Consider the following 18546-nt stretch of genomic DNA (forward strand, 5'->3'; position numbering starts at 1 on the left):
GTCTGGTCCTTTGAAATGGGGTGGAAAAAAATCCCGATTGCGGCTAGGAGCTAAGTGATACAAAGAAGGTTTGACCAGTGGACGATACCTTCCGCCTGTGATCAAGACCTGGGAACACATAATTATTGCCGTATTAGACTATGTAGTATGTATGCTTGTTTGTCTAAAAATACGATCAGTATGGTTTAATGATTATAACAACTCTGCATTTGATCAATGGTAACCGCTTTTGTCATTACACATTGAAAGAAGCATTTGGTTTAATGTTTTGGTAAACTTTTTCAGGGGCGGATCAGTTCATTTTATGGGGGGGGTTTCCAAAAGTATATTGTGAAGATATGGGTGTGAAGGCGCGAAGCGCCGAGCCGACGGCGCGAAGCGCCTAGCTTGCTAGGGGGGTCCGGGGGCATGCCCCCCCGGAAAATTTTGAAAAAAAGGATGCAAAATGGTGCAAGCTGGTGCATTCTGAGGATGATCATTACCAGTTCCAGGCAGCAGATTTTGTCACTGATTAATACCCACAAAATTGAAACTCAACCCAAAAAAACACACAAAAATATTTTTATTTTTTGGCTGGGGGGGGGGTTTCCGGAAACCCCAGAAACCCCCCCCTCGTCCGCCCCTGTTTTTAATGTTGCAACGGTCAAATGTATGGAGTACACCTTTTTTTTCCTGAAAATATATATATATGCCAAATTTGTTTGAGAATACTCCAAGCGCAAAACAGCTAGGGTTCCAGCTATATTTTTTAATGGAATTGTTTGATCGTCACACTGCCAGTTAAAATTTCTCTTGTTTGTTGGTGTGCAAGCTATATATAGTGCTAATTCCATTCGTGTGCTGTCATATATGCTCTGAATCTGATCATTTCTGTTAAGTCTTTATAATATAGGCTGGTTGTACACTTTGAGTTTAATGGGCAATAGTAAACTCCCTAAGCTAAATGCAGTTAGCAACACATCACCATGGTACTTTCTAGCTCCCAAATTTTAAAGAAGCACAAGATAACACTTTACCTGATTTTTAAATGGAAATGCAACATGCCATATAATTATAAACGGTTGCGACCATCTTTGTGAAAATATAATACTCGAGTTTAAAGGTGTTTGTCTACATTTTTATACAGAAATCGGCATCAAATACTAAGTCTAGCTATTCCCTACAAATATCAAAAATACACTCCCCTTCGATCAGGAAGGACGAAGCCAGGGTAGCCGATTGAAAATTCATGAAAGTAATGCAGCGTAGTACGATATCCTTATTTGGCAAATGCCAAGGGCAAAAGTCCTCTCAAATACCATGCATTCCGTGCGTTTAACAAAACATCGTGGACAGCGCTCTAATACACTGTGTCAAACTGTTGCTGTGATTGTGTGGGTGTGGCTGTCAGCATAGTGACATGAATTTGATTGGTCGCTATTTATAGTTAAAACACATGCTCTCTCCACATGGAAATCAAAACATTGGAAGTGTTATACTGTACTTCTCAAAAATAAAAACTTTTTTTACATTTATTTTTATTTTGATAAAAAAATTTCCCCATGCTTCATTCATCATCTGACATAACTTTTTAGCGAAATCTAACCATAAGATTATTGAAAAAAAAGCAGAAATGTAGACGACCTTTAAGCCTTGAATTTTGCTTCAACAACATTTTGTGTGAAACTACAGAATAAAAGTCTCTGGCAGTTGGTAAACAAACAAGAATTTCGGGCTGCTGATTTATACATCCCTTTAGTTTTAACAGAAGAATTAATGCCAAAATACACTTTTTGCTTAAAAACAAAAGAAAATATTTACTTTGTAATATGAAACATATTTCATACAGTTTTTTAAAACATGAAGCAAGCTGAGTGTTATGTTTCTGAATAATATTTGCTGCCACCATGTCTCATTCTTGTGCCAAGATGGTAAGAATATTTGCAAATAGGGCCACTCAGAGAGTCAGACACAATAATCGCTCTATAAGCAGGCCCCTCCATATGATGTTGAAAAAGCCTCCATTAAGGTCGCGGCTAGCTGTGATGTTGTTCGGAAACTTACGCCAAGATCGCAGCTACCTGCGAGGCTCGCGTCAAGGTCGCAGCTACCCGCGATGTTGTTGCGAGGTTCGCGCCAATTGTCGCAGCTAACTTTGATGTTGTTGTGAGGCTCGCGCCAAGGTTGCAGCTACCTGCGATGTTGTTGCGAGGCTCGCGCCAAGGTCGCAGCTACCCGCGATGTTGGCGCGAGCCTCGCACCATGGTCGCAGCTAGCCGCGCTCTTGTCGCGAGCCTCGCGCCAGGGTCACAGCTAGCCGCGATGTTGTCGCGAGGCTCGCGCCAAGGTCGCGGCTAGCCGCGATGTTGTTGCGAGGCTCGCGCCAACATCGCGGCTAGCCGTGACCAGCTGCGACTAGTTGCTGCGATGTGTTTAGATCGCTGCGACCTCGCAACGAGGTCGCAGCGAGGTCGCAGCGACTTTTCTTTTCTGTAAGGGCATAACTTTCACTACATGCACTAGGAAACAAAACTGTACAGAGAAAACAGACCGATTTTTTTTTAAGTATCAAGATACAACATGTCTAATGACACAGTGAGTTTCTTTGGTTCACTATGTGACACGACTTTGCAACAAGACTAAGTCAGAGTTATGCACAGAACCAAGCTGGCACCTGAGAGACCACCGAGCATTGAAACGATCGAGGGATTTTTATCTGGGAAAACCATATCTCTCTAAAACTGCAAGTTTGAAAGACCACGACAGAGGGAACTGACATCACATCTTTCATATTTTCTCCAATGGAACACAGCATTTTACTTCATTGACAGTTAAGAGCATCTTTATCCCTCCAGGATCAATGCAGCGGTTGCTATGACTACCAAAGGCCCCACTGTCGTCTGCATTCCTGTAAAAAACACGACAAGAATCAAATCATCTTACAGGCTTCTTGTCTTACTCTGATGAATCTTTCACATATCAAAAATTAATTTTGCACAAAAACATTAATTGTTATCAAGTTTGTTCACTGCTTTTATGTGGAATTACTGTATACATGTTTGGCAATAACTTGAAATTTGTTGTGTACCTTCTACATTTATTTCGTACACAGTATACACAAAAAATAAGAATAACATTAACAATTTAAAAAATACAGATTGAAAACAAAGGTACAAAAAATAGTGGTTAGCTACTTCTGAGAACAAATATTATACACTTCAGTTGCAGGCTATTTTTACACACTCTGTCTCTCCCTCTCCCTCTTTTTTCAAACACATACACTCTTCAAAAAAAGTTAAGGATCACTTTTTTACAAGCACGCCACACAAAACAGACAAAACCGAATTCTTTCATTTTTTTAAAATTATATAACCAAGGAGTAATGACAAACAAAGCAAAGATCGAACGCGGCAGCGACAATTTAGCTAGAGTGTGTCGAACGTGACAACCCTCGTAGAGGGCCCCAAAGGGGGGGGGGGGGGGGGGGCGGGGGGGGGGGGGTATCATCACGATCACGGGAAGGGAAATTTTAGCTTTCACGATCACAGTTACCTTGATTTTTGTTTTCACGATCACAAACACCTTGACGAATAGAGGATCATAGAGTGATACAGCTGTGAAAAATGTACGTTGAAAATAAAATGCTTTGCAATAATGCCCATCACGATCACGAAAACAAATGACGATCACGATCACGAGACTTGATTTTTTTGTCATCACGGATCACTTTAAACTGTGTGAAATTATCATCCCACATCTCAAGCTAATGTACACCAAATATATTTGGTGTGTGTGTTTTCCTCCAAAAACAAGAAAGGTCTAATTATCGGGACGTTCATAATTCAGGACAACCAATCAGTTTGGTTTTGTCCTTAATAAAACTTGTCAATGAATTAACATTTCGTGGGTGTGGTTTTTACATTGTCAAGTAATGACTGGATGTTTTAACAAGAGCGGAGAGCGAGGTTTGTCTCCCGATGTATGTGTGTCTGTGTGCGAGTGTGTGTGTGTGTGTGCGTATTTGTGTGTGTTATGTGTGTCTGTGTGCGAGTGTGTGTGTGTGTGTGCGTATTTGTGTGTGTGCGTGTTCTGTGCAAAGATGTTTGTGGGTGTGTGTTTTGCTTCTTTTTTTCTTTTTTTTTAATATAAATTAGTCAAGTTTTGACTAAATATTTTAACACAGACGGGGAATCGAACGAGGGTGTGGTGTATGTATGTATGTATGTAAGTATGAATGTATGAATGTGTGTCAGTGTGTGTGTGTGTGTGTGTGTGTGTATGTGTGTGAGTTTTGTGATGACGTCATCTCCGGCTTTTTTGATCGTTGAGGCGGCACTGTCACGCTCTCGTTTTTTAACCAAATTGGTTGACATTTTGGTTAAACAATCTTTGACAAAGTCCGGACTATGGGATTGCATTGCAGCTCGAAAGCTTAAACATTAATTCATGAGTTTGCGCATTCAAGTTGTCATTAAAATCGAATTTTCGCAAACAGATTTTAAAGAGATTAACTTTAACTAGCTAGATAAATAAACGTTATAATATAACAGAAAGAAGAATTCGGTTGAAAGCGCCTATGGATTTTGCTGCGCAGTTTCTGTTTCTGGTTGAATGTCACGGACGTATTATTATACGACAGAAGGTTTATTCTCAGGAAGCCCCTCCGGAAGCATGGCAGATTGTACAAGCCACGGACTGCGCTATATGTATCCTCTGTACATGTAGGTAAGGCTGTACATCTCGACACATTGATTTCTGTTCCGTTTTCTGCCTCTCTGTACAACTGGTGCACTATAATAGCCAATATGCCTGCATACGTATGCAACGCGCGAAGTTGCCGAAACTGACAGTCCAATAGACTCGAAATCGCAGTCTCGTTTCGTGACCAAAAAACGCCCAGAGTAAATTCGTACTGACTACACAGAGATTAGAAAGTATTTATTAGTTTGTGAATCTGTGCGCGCTCGCTCTCTCTCTCTCTCTCTCTCTCTCTCTCTCTCTCTCTCTCTCTCCAAGCTCTGGTGCGTTGTTTCTGTGGATGCCCTCAAAATGTTTTTCCACGCACACTGTCTCTCTCACATTTGCTATGCATCTACTGTCTGGTGCAATGCCAGTGATGTTCATATAAAGAAAATAAACACACTTCACAAGAGAGGTGTAAAGTTATTAAACCGAGATCCCAATATGACTACTCAAGAAAAATACACTCAACTGAACATTCTTCCGCTACATCAGCAGTTCTTTTTAAATGCTAGTGTTTTCATGTTTAAAATGTACAACCATGAAACACCTTCATACATCCAAGACCTGTTTGAGCGTCCTCCTGGTAGAGCGAGGCTTTTGAATTATACGCTACCGCTCCCACGCATTGATTTGTATAAATCTAGTTTATCCTACTGGGGATCGCTTGTGTGGAATATACTTCCAATGTACTGTAAAACATGTCAAACCCTTTCATCTTTTAAAAAAAATGTTCGAAAATATCTTTGTCAAAAATAATTCTCTCCCTACGCTTTAAAATCATAACTGTTACTGCATAACATCTTAATCATCATTTTATTAATCAATGAACCACGTTATTATAACTAGTGTTTTGTTACTTTTAACCTGATTACAAATTCTTAGTTAATTAGTTATTCGTTTGGCTGTTCAATACATGTTATATAAATATATAATTGTAATGTATAATGTCATGTATGTCTAAAAGGGACAGGTTGGAAGATTAGGCATTGCCTAAAACCTTTATCCCTTTGTATTAAAGTTTTGAATCTGAATCTGAATCTCTCTCTCTCTCTCTCTCTCTCTCTCTCTCTGTTTGTCTGTCCGCTGTCTGTCTGTCTCGTTGTGTCTGGCTGTCGCATACTGACGCACATGCCACGACCCCCTCACCCCGCCCGAATGTTTAATTTGTGCAACCACTAGACGAAGCACATAAAAATCGATTTGTGACGCTCTGGAGGGTATTTCTGAAAACAGTGTCGTGTTGACACAAACCGTTTTAGGCTCAGCAGGTATGTGGTGTATGAATAGCACAGGCACATGGCTGTAGCCTTGTTGCCATTCGTTTTAAAGCTCACTCGAGACCGGAGAAAAAGGAAACAAGTCGCGTGAAGCGATATCAAATACATGTATTTAGTAATTCCGTCGGCTTAAAATAATGAAATTGAACACTAATTGTTGTTGTTGTTTTTTGTTGTTGTTGTTGTTTTTTACTGAGTCAGTGAGACGAGTAAGCCCAAGCTAGTCGAAACCGGTACCTGAGACGGCCGGGTCGACCTGGTCTCCGCGAATCATGCGAACATTGGACTTAATTTGCATAAAACCGATTGTCTTTTAGTTTTGAAAAGAAACATCATATGTGTGTATATTTTTAGATTCAACAAATAATGATAAAAAATGCAATGAGACCATTATTGTGTTCACTTTTTGATATTATTACACACACACACACACACAAACACAAACACACATACATACACACTCGTGTGCGTGCGTCTGTGTATGCGTGAAGCAAGAAAACTTCTGGATATATCTTCATGAAACTGCACATGTGAAGGTTTTTGCATCGGGACCCATCTTGGTCTTCGGGTTTCGTCTAGTCAAGCCTTGCAAGTCTGGGTGGTGACTGAATCCTGGTCCTTAGGGTTGATCTTTTAGTTTCGGGCCGACCGGTTGACTTGATGTTTTGATAGCGTATCACGCGACTTGTTTTATTTATTTTTTATTTGTTTGTGGTTATATCTTTAAATCTTCTGTTTTTTCAGAGGACTTTTGGATTGATGGTAAGCACACACCCATACATACCCTGGACACACCTACACTTGATCCACAGCATAAGCAAAACATGGCGTCCTCAAGTTCTGTCAGCTCACGTGACGATGACGTCTGCAGTCAGCTGAACGAGGCTTTGACGCGGAGAAAATGGCAGACGGTGTTGACCTTGCTCGACCAAGGAAAGCTGAACAACGAACAGAGACAAAGAGCATTGAAAGAAACGGCCACGTTTTGCAAGGAGAAGGACATCATTGACCGCGTTCTTCCTCGCACAGGGGAATGGGAAACAGAAATGGTACTGACTGAGCTGGTGAGACGTCGTCTGTGGAAAGCTGTCAGTGAGCTGTTAGACCGTGACGAGACCAAAGATCTTCGCATTGGAGCAGTGACAGAGGCCAGCAAGCACGCAAGCGACAACGTGTTCAGGGGGCACATGCTAAAACACTGCCCTAAGTGTCACCTCGAATCTGTTCTGGATAAGGCTTTAGAGCGAGGCATGTGGAGTTCTGTTGGAGAAGTGTTACAGAGAGGAGTCAGCGAGGACATGCACAACAAAGCTGTGAAAATTGCCATTGAAAATGCGCCCGAATCTAGCTTTGTCCGCGATGTGTGGCTGTCCTGTAAACTTAAGAGGTACGATTCGTTGTTTAAAGATTTGGCAGCCAAAGACCGCAGAATAATCGCAAATGTTGTCTACCAAGAACTAGTAACACACATTCTATGCAAGTGGGCAGGAGATACAAAGTTTGAACACTGTTCTGACGCTGTCTTTTGGAACTTCGTCAACCACTGCAAAGATGAAGCGTTTTACCATTTCATCTACGAAGCCACCAGGCATAGCATCCGAAAACCAGTGATTTCAATGAGGACTTTCATTGATTGGGATGACTCTTTTGCCATTTTATTTTCGGCTTCCTTCATTCATGTTTTAGGGAGGGAAGACCGAAACGAAATTCACGATGACCCTGATCACCAAGCTCTCAGCGAACAACAAGAAAACCTTGAGCAGATCTACAAAATACAGGATGATGTGATCTGCTTTCTTGACAACAGTCACAATAGTGGTGACAGCAACGCCATTAATACAACGTTCAAAGCTTACTTGAACGAATGGAGCTCAAAGATGACACGCTGCTTTGAAAGAAACGAACCGGACCGAAGAGCGATTTTCGTGTCTCTCGAACGATTTCTATCCAAATATCAGAACAGCAGACGAAATCATGCCACGGACAGGAAATTGCTTACGATCTTAGCATGTGTTCCTCTCTTTGAGGACGTACAGAACGAATGCATCAGATTCCAACTTCTACAGGCGAGGTCGGGTAACAGTTCGTCCTGGGGGATCCTGAAAAACATTTGCTTGGCTCGTGTCTGGGAGAACGTCCGCAGAGACATGTTTCAAACAGCAATAGAGAAGAACTTGAGTTTCATCGGACACATGACCAACCATACTTTGTACGACGATCAGAGAGGACAGGCGCTGAAAGCAGCGTTTGAAGGCAAGGAATGGGATGTGTTCTTGCAGCTCGCGGAACACGGCCTGCTGGAGAGAGAGGCACGACGCGTGCACTACAGAGTGGGGAGATACGCCAACTGGAAGCTGGTGCGTCGCATGTTCAAGAGAGGAGCTGACGTGACCGAAATCAGCCAATTCTTGAGGTCAACTTTTGAAGACAAACTTTACCTTTTTACAAAAGACTCCCAAACTCGGTCAAATAATCAGTCTAAAGACGAGGAACTGACAGCTTTGATGCAACGATCTGATCAGATGACCAAACTGGAGCGGCAAATCCGCCAAACCAGGATCTCGTTTGAGGCTGCAGTGAGGCGCAGCAAATGGGGCATTGTTCTGTATCGTGTCATCCACAGCAGCGACAGCAAGAGAAGTTTACGCGTTGCCATGGCACTGAAAGCAGCCATGGGGAAAGAAGCATGGCCTGTCGTGATTCAGCTCGTGAAACGAGGATCCAACACTGAGCAGCGAAACCTGTTGTTCGGAGAAATGGTCCAGCAGGTCCAGCAAGTCCAGTGGGGGGTCTGCAGAGAGCTACTGGAGAAGGGCGTAGATACAGATCTTTGTGTCACAGCTCTCCCACAACTGATGAAGAAGAACCAGTGGACCCTGGTGGCAAGAGCGATGGAGTACGACGTGGGCGACGTCCTCAGGCGTCAGGTGATGCAAGTAGCCATGGCCAGGAGGGAAGGCAGCGTGGTGTGGCAGGCGCTCAGGTACATGCAGCAACCATTCAGCGAAGAGGAGAGAAAAGAACTCTTTCGCCGGGCTTACAGACACAAAGTATGGCAGGTACTGAAAGCCTTGGTGGAACAGAAGGACGCCACAGGAATCGCGCACCGTGACACTGTCATGCAGGAGGCGTTGGAACACGGTGAGTGGGACGTTGTCGACCATTGCGAGCGTCACTACGCCGACATCAACATGGAGGACGCCGACGGCCACACAGCTTTGCAAAGAGCGGCGAGAAAAGGACAGTTTCTCAGCGTGAGAAAGATGGTGGCTCGAGGAGGCAACCAGTTTCCGCTGGACACAGACAAATACTCAGTGCTCCACTACGCGTGTCAGGAAAAAGATTGGGACACAGTAAAGCTATTGGTTCAGTTTCACGGAAACATCAACCAGCCCAGCCCCAAGAGTGAAACGCCTTTACAAAAACTCATTGCGCACGACCAGATCGAGATCATGGAGTGTGCCTTGTTCTGGGGCCAAGACGTCAGCAAGGGAATTACCAAAGAGGGAGAAACTGTCCTTCATGCCGCTTGCAGGTTTGTTGATCCCAGTGTTCTGTATTACTTCATTCGCCGAGGGATCGACCCGTTACTGGTCTCCAAGAAGGGGCAAACGGCCTTGCTACAGGCCATGTTCCAGCCAAGTCTTCGTAAAATCAAGGAATGCATCCGACTCGGCTTCAGCACGCACCAGCCTGCCATTACCGAGAAGCAGCTGAAGCTCCACACCTTCAAATTAGAGCCAGCAGAGCACACATGGACAGAAAGGCTCATCTCGCCGTTCGAGGCAGCCATCGTGTCAAACTATCCATTGATTCGGGGGATGCTGTACGACTCCGGCGCAACCTCATACAAAGAGTTGTTCAGGTTGCACACAGTGTTGGAACTGCCCCCAGGTACCCTCAGAGGCAAGGAGGTCGGTGTCTTGCCTTGGCTGACCGGTGACAGGCGTCGAAGAGCGGAGCTCTCCCTGAAGTACCTGCGAGAAGTGGCCACCACGCCGCGGACCCTCAAGTCCAAGTGTCGCCTGGTGATCTCACGCTGCCTCGACGTGCGCAGCAGACGTCACAGGGACGTCATGCTCGACCTGCCTCTGCCGTGGTCCATGAAGAACTACGTGCTGTTCTCAGACCTCACTCACCCAGACTACGGCAAGGACGAACCCATGAGGGAAACGTTCGAGTCTGACGGCGTGGCGGCAGGTCGTGCGAGCATCAAACGGTTGCTCCTGGTTTTGAACGCCGTGGACCTTTCTTCACTGGATACGCGTCTCCTGAACGAGTTGCTCCGTTTATTCGACGCCGGAGAGAAGACGTTGGAGGACGTGTATGAGGAAATGGGTTGGTCACAACACCTGACACACCGTGACCTGGCAGAGCAGCATATGTTCGTATATTAGGTGAGGACTCAGATCTTATGCTAGTGGTTTGGCAAGATGGAACTTCCAGCGAAAACAACAGTTATGTGTTTCTATGATTACAATTCATAGACACAGTAGTTGGTGAGGAAATATGACATTGTGTTTCTGTATCTATGTGGTGAAAACATCTCATGTGTAAAGGCAACATTTCGTCTTACCATTAAGGCTTAGGTCTGCCTCCGAGAAGGAATAACAATAAAGATAGGTCTTTTGTCAAATTATAAATATAAACAGCTTTTATACGGAACTGACTGAAATTAGATAAATCGAATATATTCTTTTCCAAACTTTACTAATGTATTCAGTGGTGATTCTTGTGTTGTGCACAAGTCTAGCTGATAACCCACACTCAAGTTTCATACATTAACGTGTAAATTAGAGCTAATTCTCTCCGAAGCTATCCTGGAACTTACATAAAAACTCCCTTTCAGACTGTCATGTCGCTCTTGAATAACTTTAATTAGGCGTAGACTAGACTAGAATCATTTTTGTGTGTATCAAAATTGGATGGGGTAGTAGAAGCGGGGTATTGATATTTTTCCCGACATTAGAGGGATACCTTACCTTAGATGTGACTTTTTTGTGTTTTTTTAGAAATATCTTATAACTTTTACCCTTTTAATTTCACGTTGCTTGAAATTAAGTTTCAAAAGTTGGTACAAAGATTGTTTTCTCTCCAATTTACTGTAAAAATAAAGTAACTTTGTTTGTGTTCTATATTGTTCTTCTATCACTCTTCAGGTATGATTATTTGCGTGGTTTTTAAAAAAAATTTTTTTTATGTGATTTCCAGTCTAATGAATGGAAAAGGAAGACGAATCGCTATGCTGCGATGGTGTAAGGCAGCAAAGAGAACACAAAATAAGAAAGAGAAAAAAGGGATATTCTGCATGAACGTGTTGCCTGTTTTCAAAAGTGCATTCTGATTGGGATAGGGGTAGGGTGGGGGGTTGGGTCAACTAAAGTACGCTCAGTGTTCATCAAATTTCATTTGAAGACAAATGTGTACATATAGATTATTTGCGTGTTGATTTGATTACATATCCACAATAGAATCTTAGACATTTCATCAGTGGTGTTTTTGTGTCTTCAACGCCGAGCAATTCCAGATTGAAGTTAAAGGCGCAGTCCTTACGTTGAAAACGATTCGCCGGGCGTTTCCATGGGACAAGACCAGCCCTCCACTTGGACCCGTACCAAAAACCAGCAGCCCGGGTGCTTTCTGCGCTGAGTGGCATTGTTCAACAAACATTGTAACAGACGCTGAGTGGCATTGTTCAACAAACATTGTAACAGACGCTGAGTGGCATTGTTCAACAAACATTGTAACAGACGCTGAGTGGCATTGTTCAACAAACATTGTAACAGACGCTGAGTGGCATTGTTCAACAAACATTGTGAAAGACGCTGAGTGGCATTGTTCAACAAACATTGTAAAAGACGCCGAGTGGCATTGTTCAACAAACATTGTAACAGACGCTGAGTGGCATTGTTCAACAAACATTGTAAAAGACGCTGAGTGGCATTGTTCAACAAACATTGTAAAAGACGCTTAGTATTCTTTTTTCTTTTATTTTTTCAAGAAGTGCTTTCTGTGCAGTTTTTTTTATTTTTTTATTTTTTTATTTTTTTATTTTTTTTATAAATGAATTTCCTGAAAGCAACCAATGTCAATCTGAGAGACTTCATCCTTCTGCGCAAATCAGTCACGATGTTTTGTTGTTGTTGTTTGTATGTGTCGAAGTGGAGCGATGGATGGCCTTTATCCAATGGAAAAGCCGGGACAGATTTGAGATTGTGAGCAGAGTCGGTAACACGGAAAATTGTGTGCCTTTAATCAATTGTTGCAGGCTGCCTTGCCGGTCACATTTATGTCACACTTTTCTTCCATTTATCGTAAAGTTGTTGTTTGTTGTTCTTTTGAGCACTTGTGTCAGAGACGGTGACCCTGTCATCAAAATGGGGAAATTATGTGTAGGACACAATTTGGTGGATTGCTTATTGGGTTCCCCAGCTACTACAGCGTTTGTTTGTTTGTTGATTAATTAGGCATGACTTGGTAAGGTTTTGTTCTGCTTTGCTTTGCTTTACCTGGGTTAAAGTATCTGTAGTGAGCAACTCGGCGTTACAGTCTGCTGCACGAATAGACGATTTTTTGAAATAACTCCTTCGGGCTTGAAGGTGTTGTGAAAGAGTGACATTTTCTTGCAAAACCTCCGACAAAGCAGGGGCCCATCACTAGCGAGGGGAGTGTCGGAAACACGTGGACCGGAGCACGTGTTTCCGACAAACCCTTAAAGGTACTTAACTTGTCAAATCCAGGTGCACGTAGCCCCTGGGGCTTTTAGTCATACCTCAGGCAGCTATCCGTTAGAAGAACTACCAAGTTTCATTGACTTGCACCCAAAGAGTCAAGAACTGCGATTTTTTTTACGAATTAATTTCGTACTCCGACCCGGCTGGTCTTGACCTATTTTTGGATCTAAATTTAGATCAGGTAGATCACCACATCATGCACAAAAAGACACGTCACTTAGCAAACTATGTCAGACGTCATCATGAGTTTGTGTAAAACAAAATGGAGGCCGGAATCACTCAGTTGAATCGAACTCCGACCAAACACCACGTAATAACTAGGTTAATTTATGCACTCGCGTGAACAAGAAACTGTCGAGCTTCACAGATGTCGTCGTTGGGTAGTTTTGGGTTTGTTTTACAACCATAGGAGGATTTTTGAACTGTAAATGCACTCAGCTGCGGCAAAAACGCAAAACGAAGGCTGTGAGCTGCACTGTGCCTTTAACTTGTGGTTGGTCTCTCCTTTGCTAGTCGAAGGTTTTGCAAGAAAAGCTAGTCTCTCTCCCACAACCCATACAAACCCGACGGAGTTATTTTCGGAATTCGTCTATTGCCGTCCCCTTTGGTCCGACCTTGTTCGTTCACCAGAAGGATACATCTTGCTTCCAGAGACCGGTAACAGACACATTCTCACACGCACGAGCAAATAAACAAAGACAAATGACGGATTGAATATATATTCAAATGCAGATTGTTTACAGTGTTACATAGTCATTTCCTCAAGGCACTCAAATTCAAAACACATCATGGCTTTATTTTACGCAGTCCGACATTATTCACAACAAGTTACGACGATGTCAGTAAACATGGAAGACTGCATCGATAGATATTAAAAAAAAAATCGCGAGGTAAATGATATGTATAAAACAATCACTGCATAGTTCATAGAATCATACATACACGTAGGACAAATGCGCTAAACACTGTCTTACGTTCTGATCATTTGTGCGGCTGTCCGTTCGTTTCAAAGACCCGAAAAAACTTCACATACAAATTATCTGACTTCCTCATTTCATCTCTCATTGCACTCATCATTTCAACAACAACAAATGTGTACGTGAGTTAATTGACACTCACTGTTGTCACTATTCTTTATTTTGTTCAAAGACACTGAGGATATAAATTTGTTTTACCTCTTGTATGTATGTGCGCGTGTGTGTTCATGTGTGTGTCTGGCTTGTTGGCTGACTGTTTGTCCGTCTGTGGGCTTGTTCGTGTTGTGTCTGAAAACAAATTTGACCAAAATTCTGTTTATTTGTTTGTGTGCTTGTTTCTTGATCGTCTTTTCTTATGGGCATACGAAGGCGACTGTATTGTCCTTCCGTACGAAGTTACTCGACGCTTGGTTTCGTGTTTGCATACTTAAGTCAGGGCTCGTACTCGGGGGACAATCTTAGGCTACAGAATCTACCGAAGTTGACAAGGATTTCTCATAAACTTAAGCCTGCGCTGCATTTTCAAAACGGATTTCTTCTCTTTCGGAAACTGAGAGAAGGACGCTACAACTGATGTTTCTTGTAGAGATTTTCCACGGTTTGTTTGAAGAACTTTCTCAGTGCGGGCCTCTTGTTCTTCATGGTAGGTGTCAGCAGGCCGCTCTCCACAGTGAACAGCTCGGGGTGGAGGTGGATGTCTTTGGCCTGAAACAGTTCCACCACACACACTGGAATAATAGTGTTTAAACTGAACGTTTTGGTTACTGATGTTTTTATCGCCTGAAAATGAAATGATGTAATTAAGATTGAAAATTGTGTTCATAAAAAATGTCTGGGACGAATGTGGATGTCTTTGGCCTGAAACAGCCTGAAAGAGTTCCATCACACGTGCACACACTGGATTAAACGTGTTTTTGCTGCCCGTCACGTAGTTTTGGTCGCATCACCTATATGCCATTAATGGCGATCATTGGTGTTTTTATCCTTAAACACCTGAGTATGTAATGATGTGATTTAAAACTGTTCTTAATTATGAAGTAGATTTTCCGAATGCGTTCACACAAACAAATATGACCCTCCACCACGAAATGAGTCGCATGTCACCTCGCGCGGTTCTGCGCTTGGCTTAATATAAGTCCGGGGAGTGTCTGGTAACAGTGTGAGGGTCACCTTAGTCACAGGCTTATAACTCAAACAGTTTTTGCTCTTTTCTAAAACGGTTTTCACCACTGGATAGAGCATAAAAAACTCTTTAGGAAAATGTAAAAATATGAAAATCATGCAAAGGTGACATGCGACTCATTCCGTGGTGGAGGGTCACAAATATCTGTGATGAATGTCGATGTCCTTGGCCAGTTCCGCTATAAATATTGGAATTATATATTTTCCGTGAGGGCTCTTTTTATTTGTTGTAATGCATGGTTGGCAATCGTAGATTTTATTATTATTTAAGGAGTAAAGAAAAAATGACTTCATTTAAATGTCTAAATTATGTTTACAAAAATGCTCTGTGTGAAATTGGATATCCATGGTCTGAAACAGTTTGACCTCAAGCATTGTATTCCAGATCATTAAAGTGACAGTTTGGTTAAAATCTCTTACGGAATGAGTGGTGGTAGTTGAATTGTACGCTTAACGTCTAATATAAAAAGTAACAGTGTAAGTCATAAGAGCAACCGTGTCTGCACCCAAAACCAGATTGTGGTCATCCCACTAATCGACAGGACGAACGTACGTGGCAGTCAACAGGTATGTGATCAAATTGTCACAGCCATTTTCATGATCATCCAAATTAAGCAAAGCAATTTGAGACAGAGATATGAACTTTCTTTATTAAAAAGAAAAGAAACAAGTCGCGTAAGGCGAAAATACAACATTTAGTCAAGCTGTCGAACTCACAGAATGAAAATGAACGCACTGCAATTTTTCAGCAAGACCGTATACTCGTAGCATCGTCAGTCCACCGCTCGTGGCAAAGGCAGTGAAATTGACAAGAAGAGCGGGGTAGTAGTTGCGCTGAGAAGGATAGCACGCTTTTCTGTACCTCTCTTCGTTTTAACTTTCTGAGCGTGTTTTTAATCCAAACATATCATATCTATATGTTTTTGGAATCAGGAACCGACAAGGAATAAGATGAAAGTGTTTTTAAATTGATTTCGAAAATGTAATTTTGATAATTTTTTATATTTTTAATTTTCAGAGCTTGTTTTTAATCCAAATATAACATATTTATATGTTTTTGGAATCAGGAAATGATGAAGAATAAGATGAACGTAAATTTGGATCGTTTTATAAAAAAATTTTTTTTTTACAATTTTCAGATTTTTAATGACCAAAGTCATTAATTAATTTTTAAGCCACCAAGCTGAAATGCAATACCGAAGTCCGGCCTTCGTCGAAGATTGCTTGGCCAAAATTTCAATCAATTTGATTGAAAAATGAGGGTGTGACAGTGCCGCCTCAACTTTTACAAAAAGCCGGATATGACGTCATCAAAGACATTTATCGAAAAAAAACCGTCCGGGGATATCATTCCCAGGAACTCTCATGTAAAATTTCATAAAGATCGGTCCAGTAGTTTAGTCTGAATCGCTCTACACACACACACGCACAGACAGACAGACAGACACACACACACACACACACGCACGCACAGACAGACACACACACACACACACCACGACCCTCGTCTCGATTCCCCCTCTATGTTAAAACATTTAGTCAAAACTTGACTAAATGTAAAAAGAAGAACTTCCTTTATTGCATTCTGACCGCAACAAAATCTCTTCGCGATGGTCCAATTAAGGCCGATATGAGAGGTAATTTGTCCAGGATTCTGTCTCTGTCTCTCTCTCTCTCTCTGTCTCTGTCTCTCTCTCTCTCTCTGGACAACAAATATCCGCACCTGTTCAAAGCCTTTCAGGTGGTCCCCCTTCGCTTTGGATAGCATGTCCTTCAGGATGATTTCTTTCGCTTTCTGCAATTGTAATTACACAAAAACATGAACTCCAAATATTATTACGCTTCTCTTATTTCCCTTTAATTGTTTCTTCCTTCCTCTCTCGCTTGTGTCTTCCAAAAGAGCCTGTGGACATTTTTTTAGATAAGTTTATTTTCTGTATTATAAGATGTTTGTCTGTCAAATTAAAAGACCGCTGGATCAAAGATCAGTGAACGTAACGGTTTTTTTTTATACATTTACCGTTTCAATAACATACCTTTCTTGTGTTTTTTATTCCTTCCTCACTCATTACTTGGTTTTAATAAGGACTGTTACATTCTTCTTGTAAGCTTTTATATTCACAACCGACTTATAACAAAGAACAAAAAGAAACACACACACACACGCACACCATACCACGAACCTACACCATACTACAATGTATCTCTGCCAAGACGCACTCATTCCTGTTTACAGAATTTCCACACACACACACACATAAACCCCTGACCTCTGACTTGCAGAACTGGACCAGGTCAGTTGGCAGTCCGTTGTTCTCAGCAAAAGGCTTGACCACTTCTTCGTCCGGCACAACTACGGCCATCAAAGACGGCTGGTAGACAAAGAGTTTAAATTGCTTGTGACTAAAAAATGGTTCAAAAACATAAATTCTACATTAAGACATCGTTGGCTGCGAAAGACACGTAATACTTTCCAATGCATCCAAACCCTGTACACTTAGTTTTTAAAAGGCATGCAGACTGATAAAGCGCATTTTTCTTTTCCGTTTAGTTCGCAGATTATGGATTGTCAAGTTTGTTGATTGGTTTACTTATAGGTTGATTGTTGCGGGGTTTGCGTGTTTGCTGGTATGTTTGGTTTGGTTTGTTTGAAAGAAATTGCTCGCTTGCTTGCTTCATTGGGGGAGCTGGGCTGGATTGCTTGCTTCGATTTCTGAAAGGGGGGGTTTTGCTACCTTGAAATGTTTTTGCTGGCTTGATTTTAAATATTTACGTAGGACTTGCTAGCTTGCTTTGGCACAGCATCAGCTGTGTGCAGAACAGCTATGGTCGTGCATAGACAAAACAAAAACAGCAATACCTTGAGACTGTCACCCTCCACAAAGCACTGGCCCACGAAACGACTCTTCAGGTAGATGTTCTCCACCTTCTCCACCGCTACATACTCCCCCTGTAACACGAATAAATAATTCTTCTGTGCATGAGCAGGACACACATCCATTAGCATGTTCAGATAAAAGCAAGAATGGTAAATTAATGGAAGGTTTAATCAACAAAATTAAATACAATACTTAATATTCAGAAGCCCCTCGTCTAACTGGTCTTCCAATGAACAAACAAGATTTGCAAGAGACAAAAGACAGTGGACCCCCCCCCCCCCTCCCTCTTTTCTGACCCCAACCCCCTTGCCCACCCGCAACAAAATTGATATAAGACTCGCTCCCCTTTAAGACCCTGCTGTCTCATATTTTCAGTTCATAACCTTTGTAAATTTACTTCCACCTTTTAAGGCCTGATTTTCTCAGCTCTTTAAGGTCTTAACTTTGGGATTCCACTGTAAACATGAGGAAATGAATACTTTTCTTACGAAGGTTTGCTTCGTAACACATGGCAGGGAGCAAGAAAAATGGTGCCACGGAAGGAAGGTATCTTTAAGCGTTGATACAAGTTATATGTTAAAACGTAAACCACGGAAATCCCAAAACAAAGAGACTGCAAACGTTCCAAAATTCAAAATTATTGTTTTGTCAATAACGAACGTTCCAACAACCTACCTTTCTTGTTTTGTTTTTTATTGTAAACCACGGAATCTTTTTTTCTCCCCCGGACCCTGTCTCCTGATCTAAATCACCAGTCACGATTGAGTTCTCACCT

General features: G+C 42.0%; 2 protein-coding genes across 3 annotated transcripts in view; one reads left to right on the forward strand and one right to left on the reverse strand.

Moving 5' to 3' along the window:
• The first annotated feature begins 4585 nt into the window (after window positions 1-4585).
• Window positions 4586-13446, forward strand: LOC138958877 (uncharacterized). Its single transcript, XM_070330190.1, has 2 exons — window positions 4586-4704; window positions 6744-13446. Exon 2 carries the CDS (start codon window positions 6824-6826, stop codon window positions 10394-10396), a length of 3573 nt encoding a protein of 1190 aa, XP_070186291.1. The 5' UTR covers window positions 4586-4704; window positions 6744-6823; the 3' UTR covers window positions 10397-13446.
• LOC138958878 (long-chain-fatty-acid--CoA ligase 5-like) overlaps window positions 13439-18546 on the reverse strand; it is a 35814-nt gene continuing 30706 nt past the window's right edge. For both annotated transcript variants that reach the window (XM_070330191.1, XM_070330192.1), the window contains exons 19-22: window positions 17753-17842; window positions 17163-17264; window positions 16616-16687; window positions 13439-14415 (exon numbers count right to left, since the gene is read on the reverse strand). In XM_070330191.1, the coding sequence (XP_070186292.1) occupies window positions 14275-14415; window positions 16616-16687; window positions 17163-17264; window positions 17753-17842 (405 nt within the window). In that variant the 3' untranslated portion in view covers window positions 13439-14274. The remainder of the gene's footprint in view (window positions 14416-16615; window positions 16688-17162; window positions 17265-17752; window positions 17843-18546) is intronic.

This window comes from Littorina saxatilis, linkage group LG2 (genome assembly GCF_037325665.1).
Source record: "Littorina saxatilis isolate snail1 linkage group LG2, US_GU_Lsax_2.0, whole genome shotgun sequence".
In the NCBI taxonomy this organism is placed as follows: Eukaryota; Metazoa; Mollusca; class Gastropoda; order Littorinimorpha; family Littorinidae; genus Littorina; species Littorina saxatilis.

Coding starts and splice junctions, on each gene's coding strand:
- LOC138958877 (XM_070330190.1), top strand. CDS start 6,824: ATGGCGTCCTCAAGTTCTGTCAGCTCACGTGACGATGACGTCTGCAGT.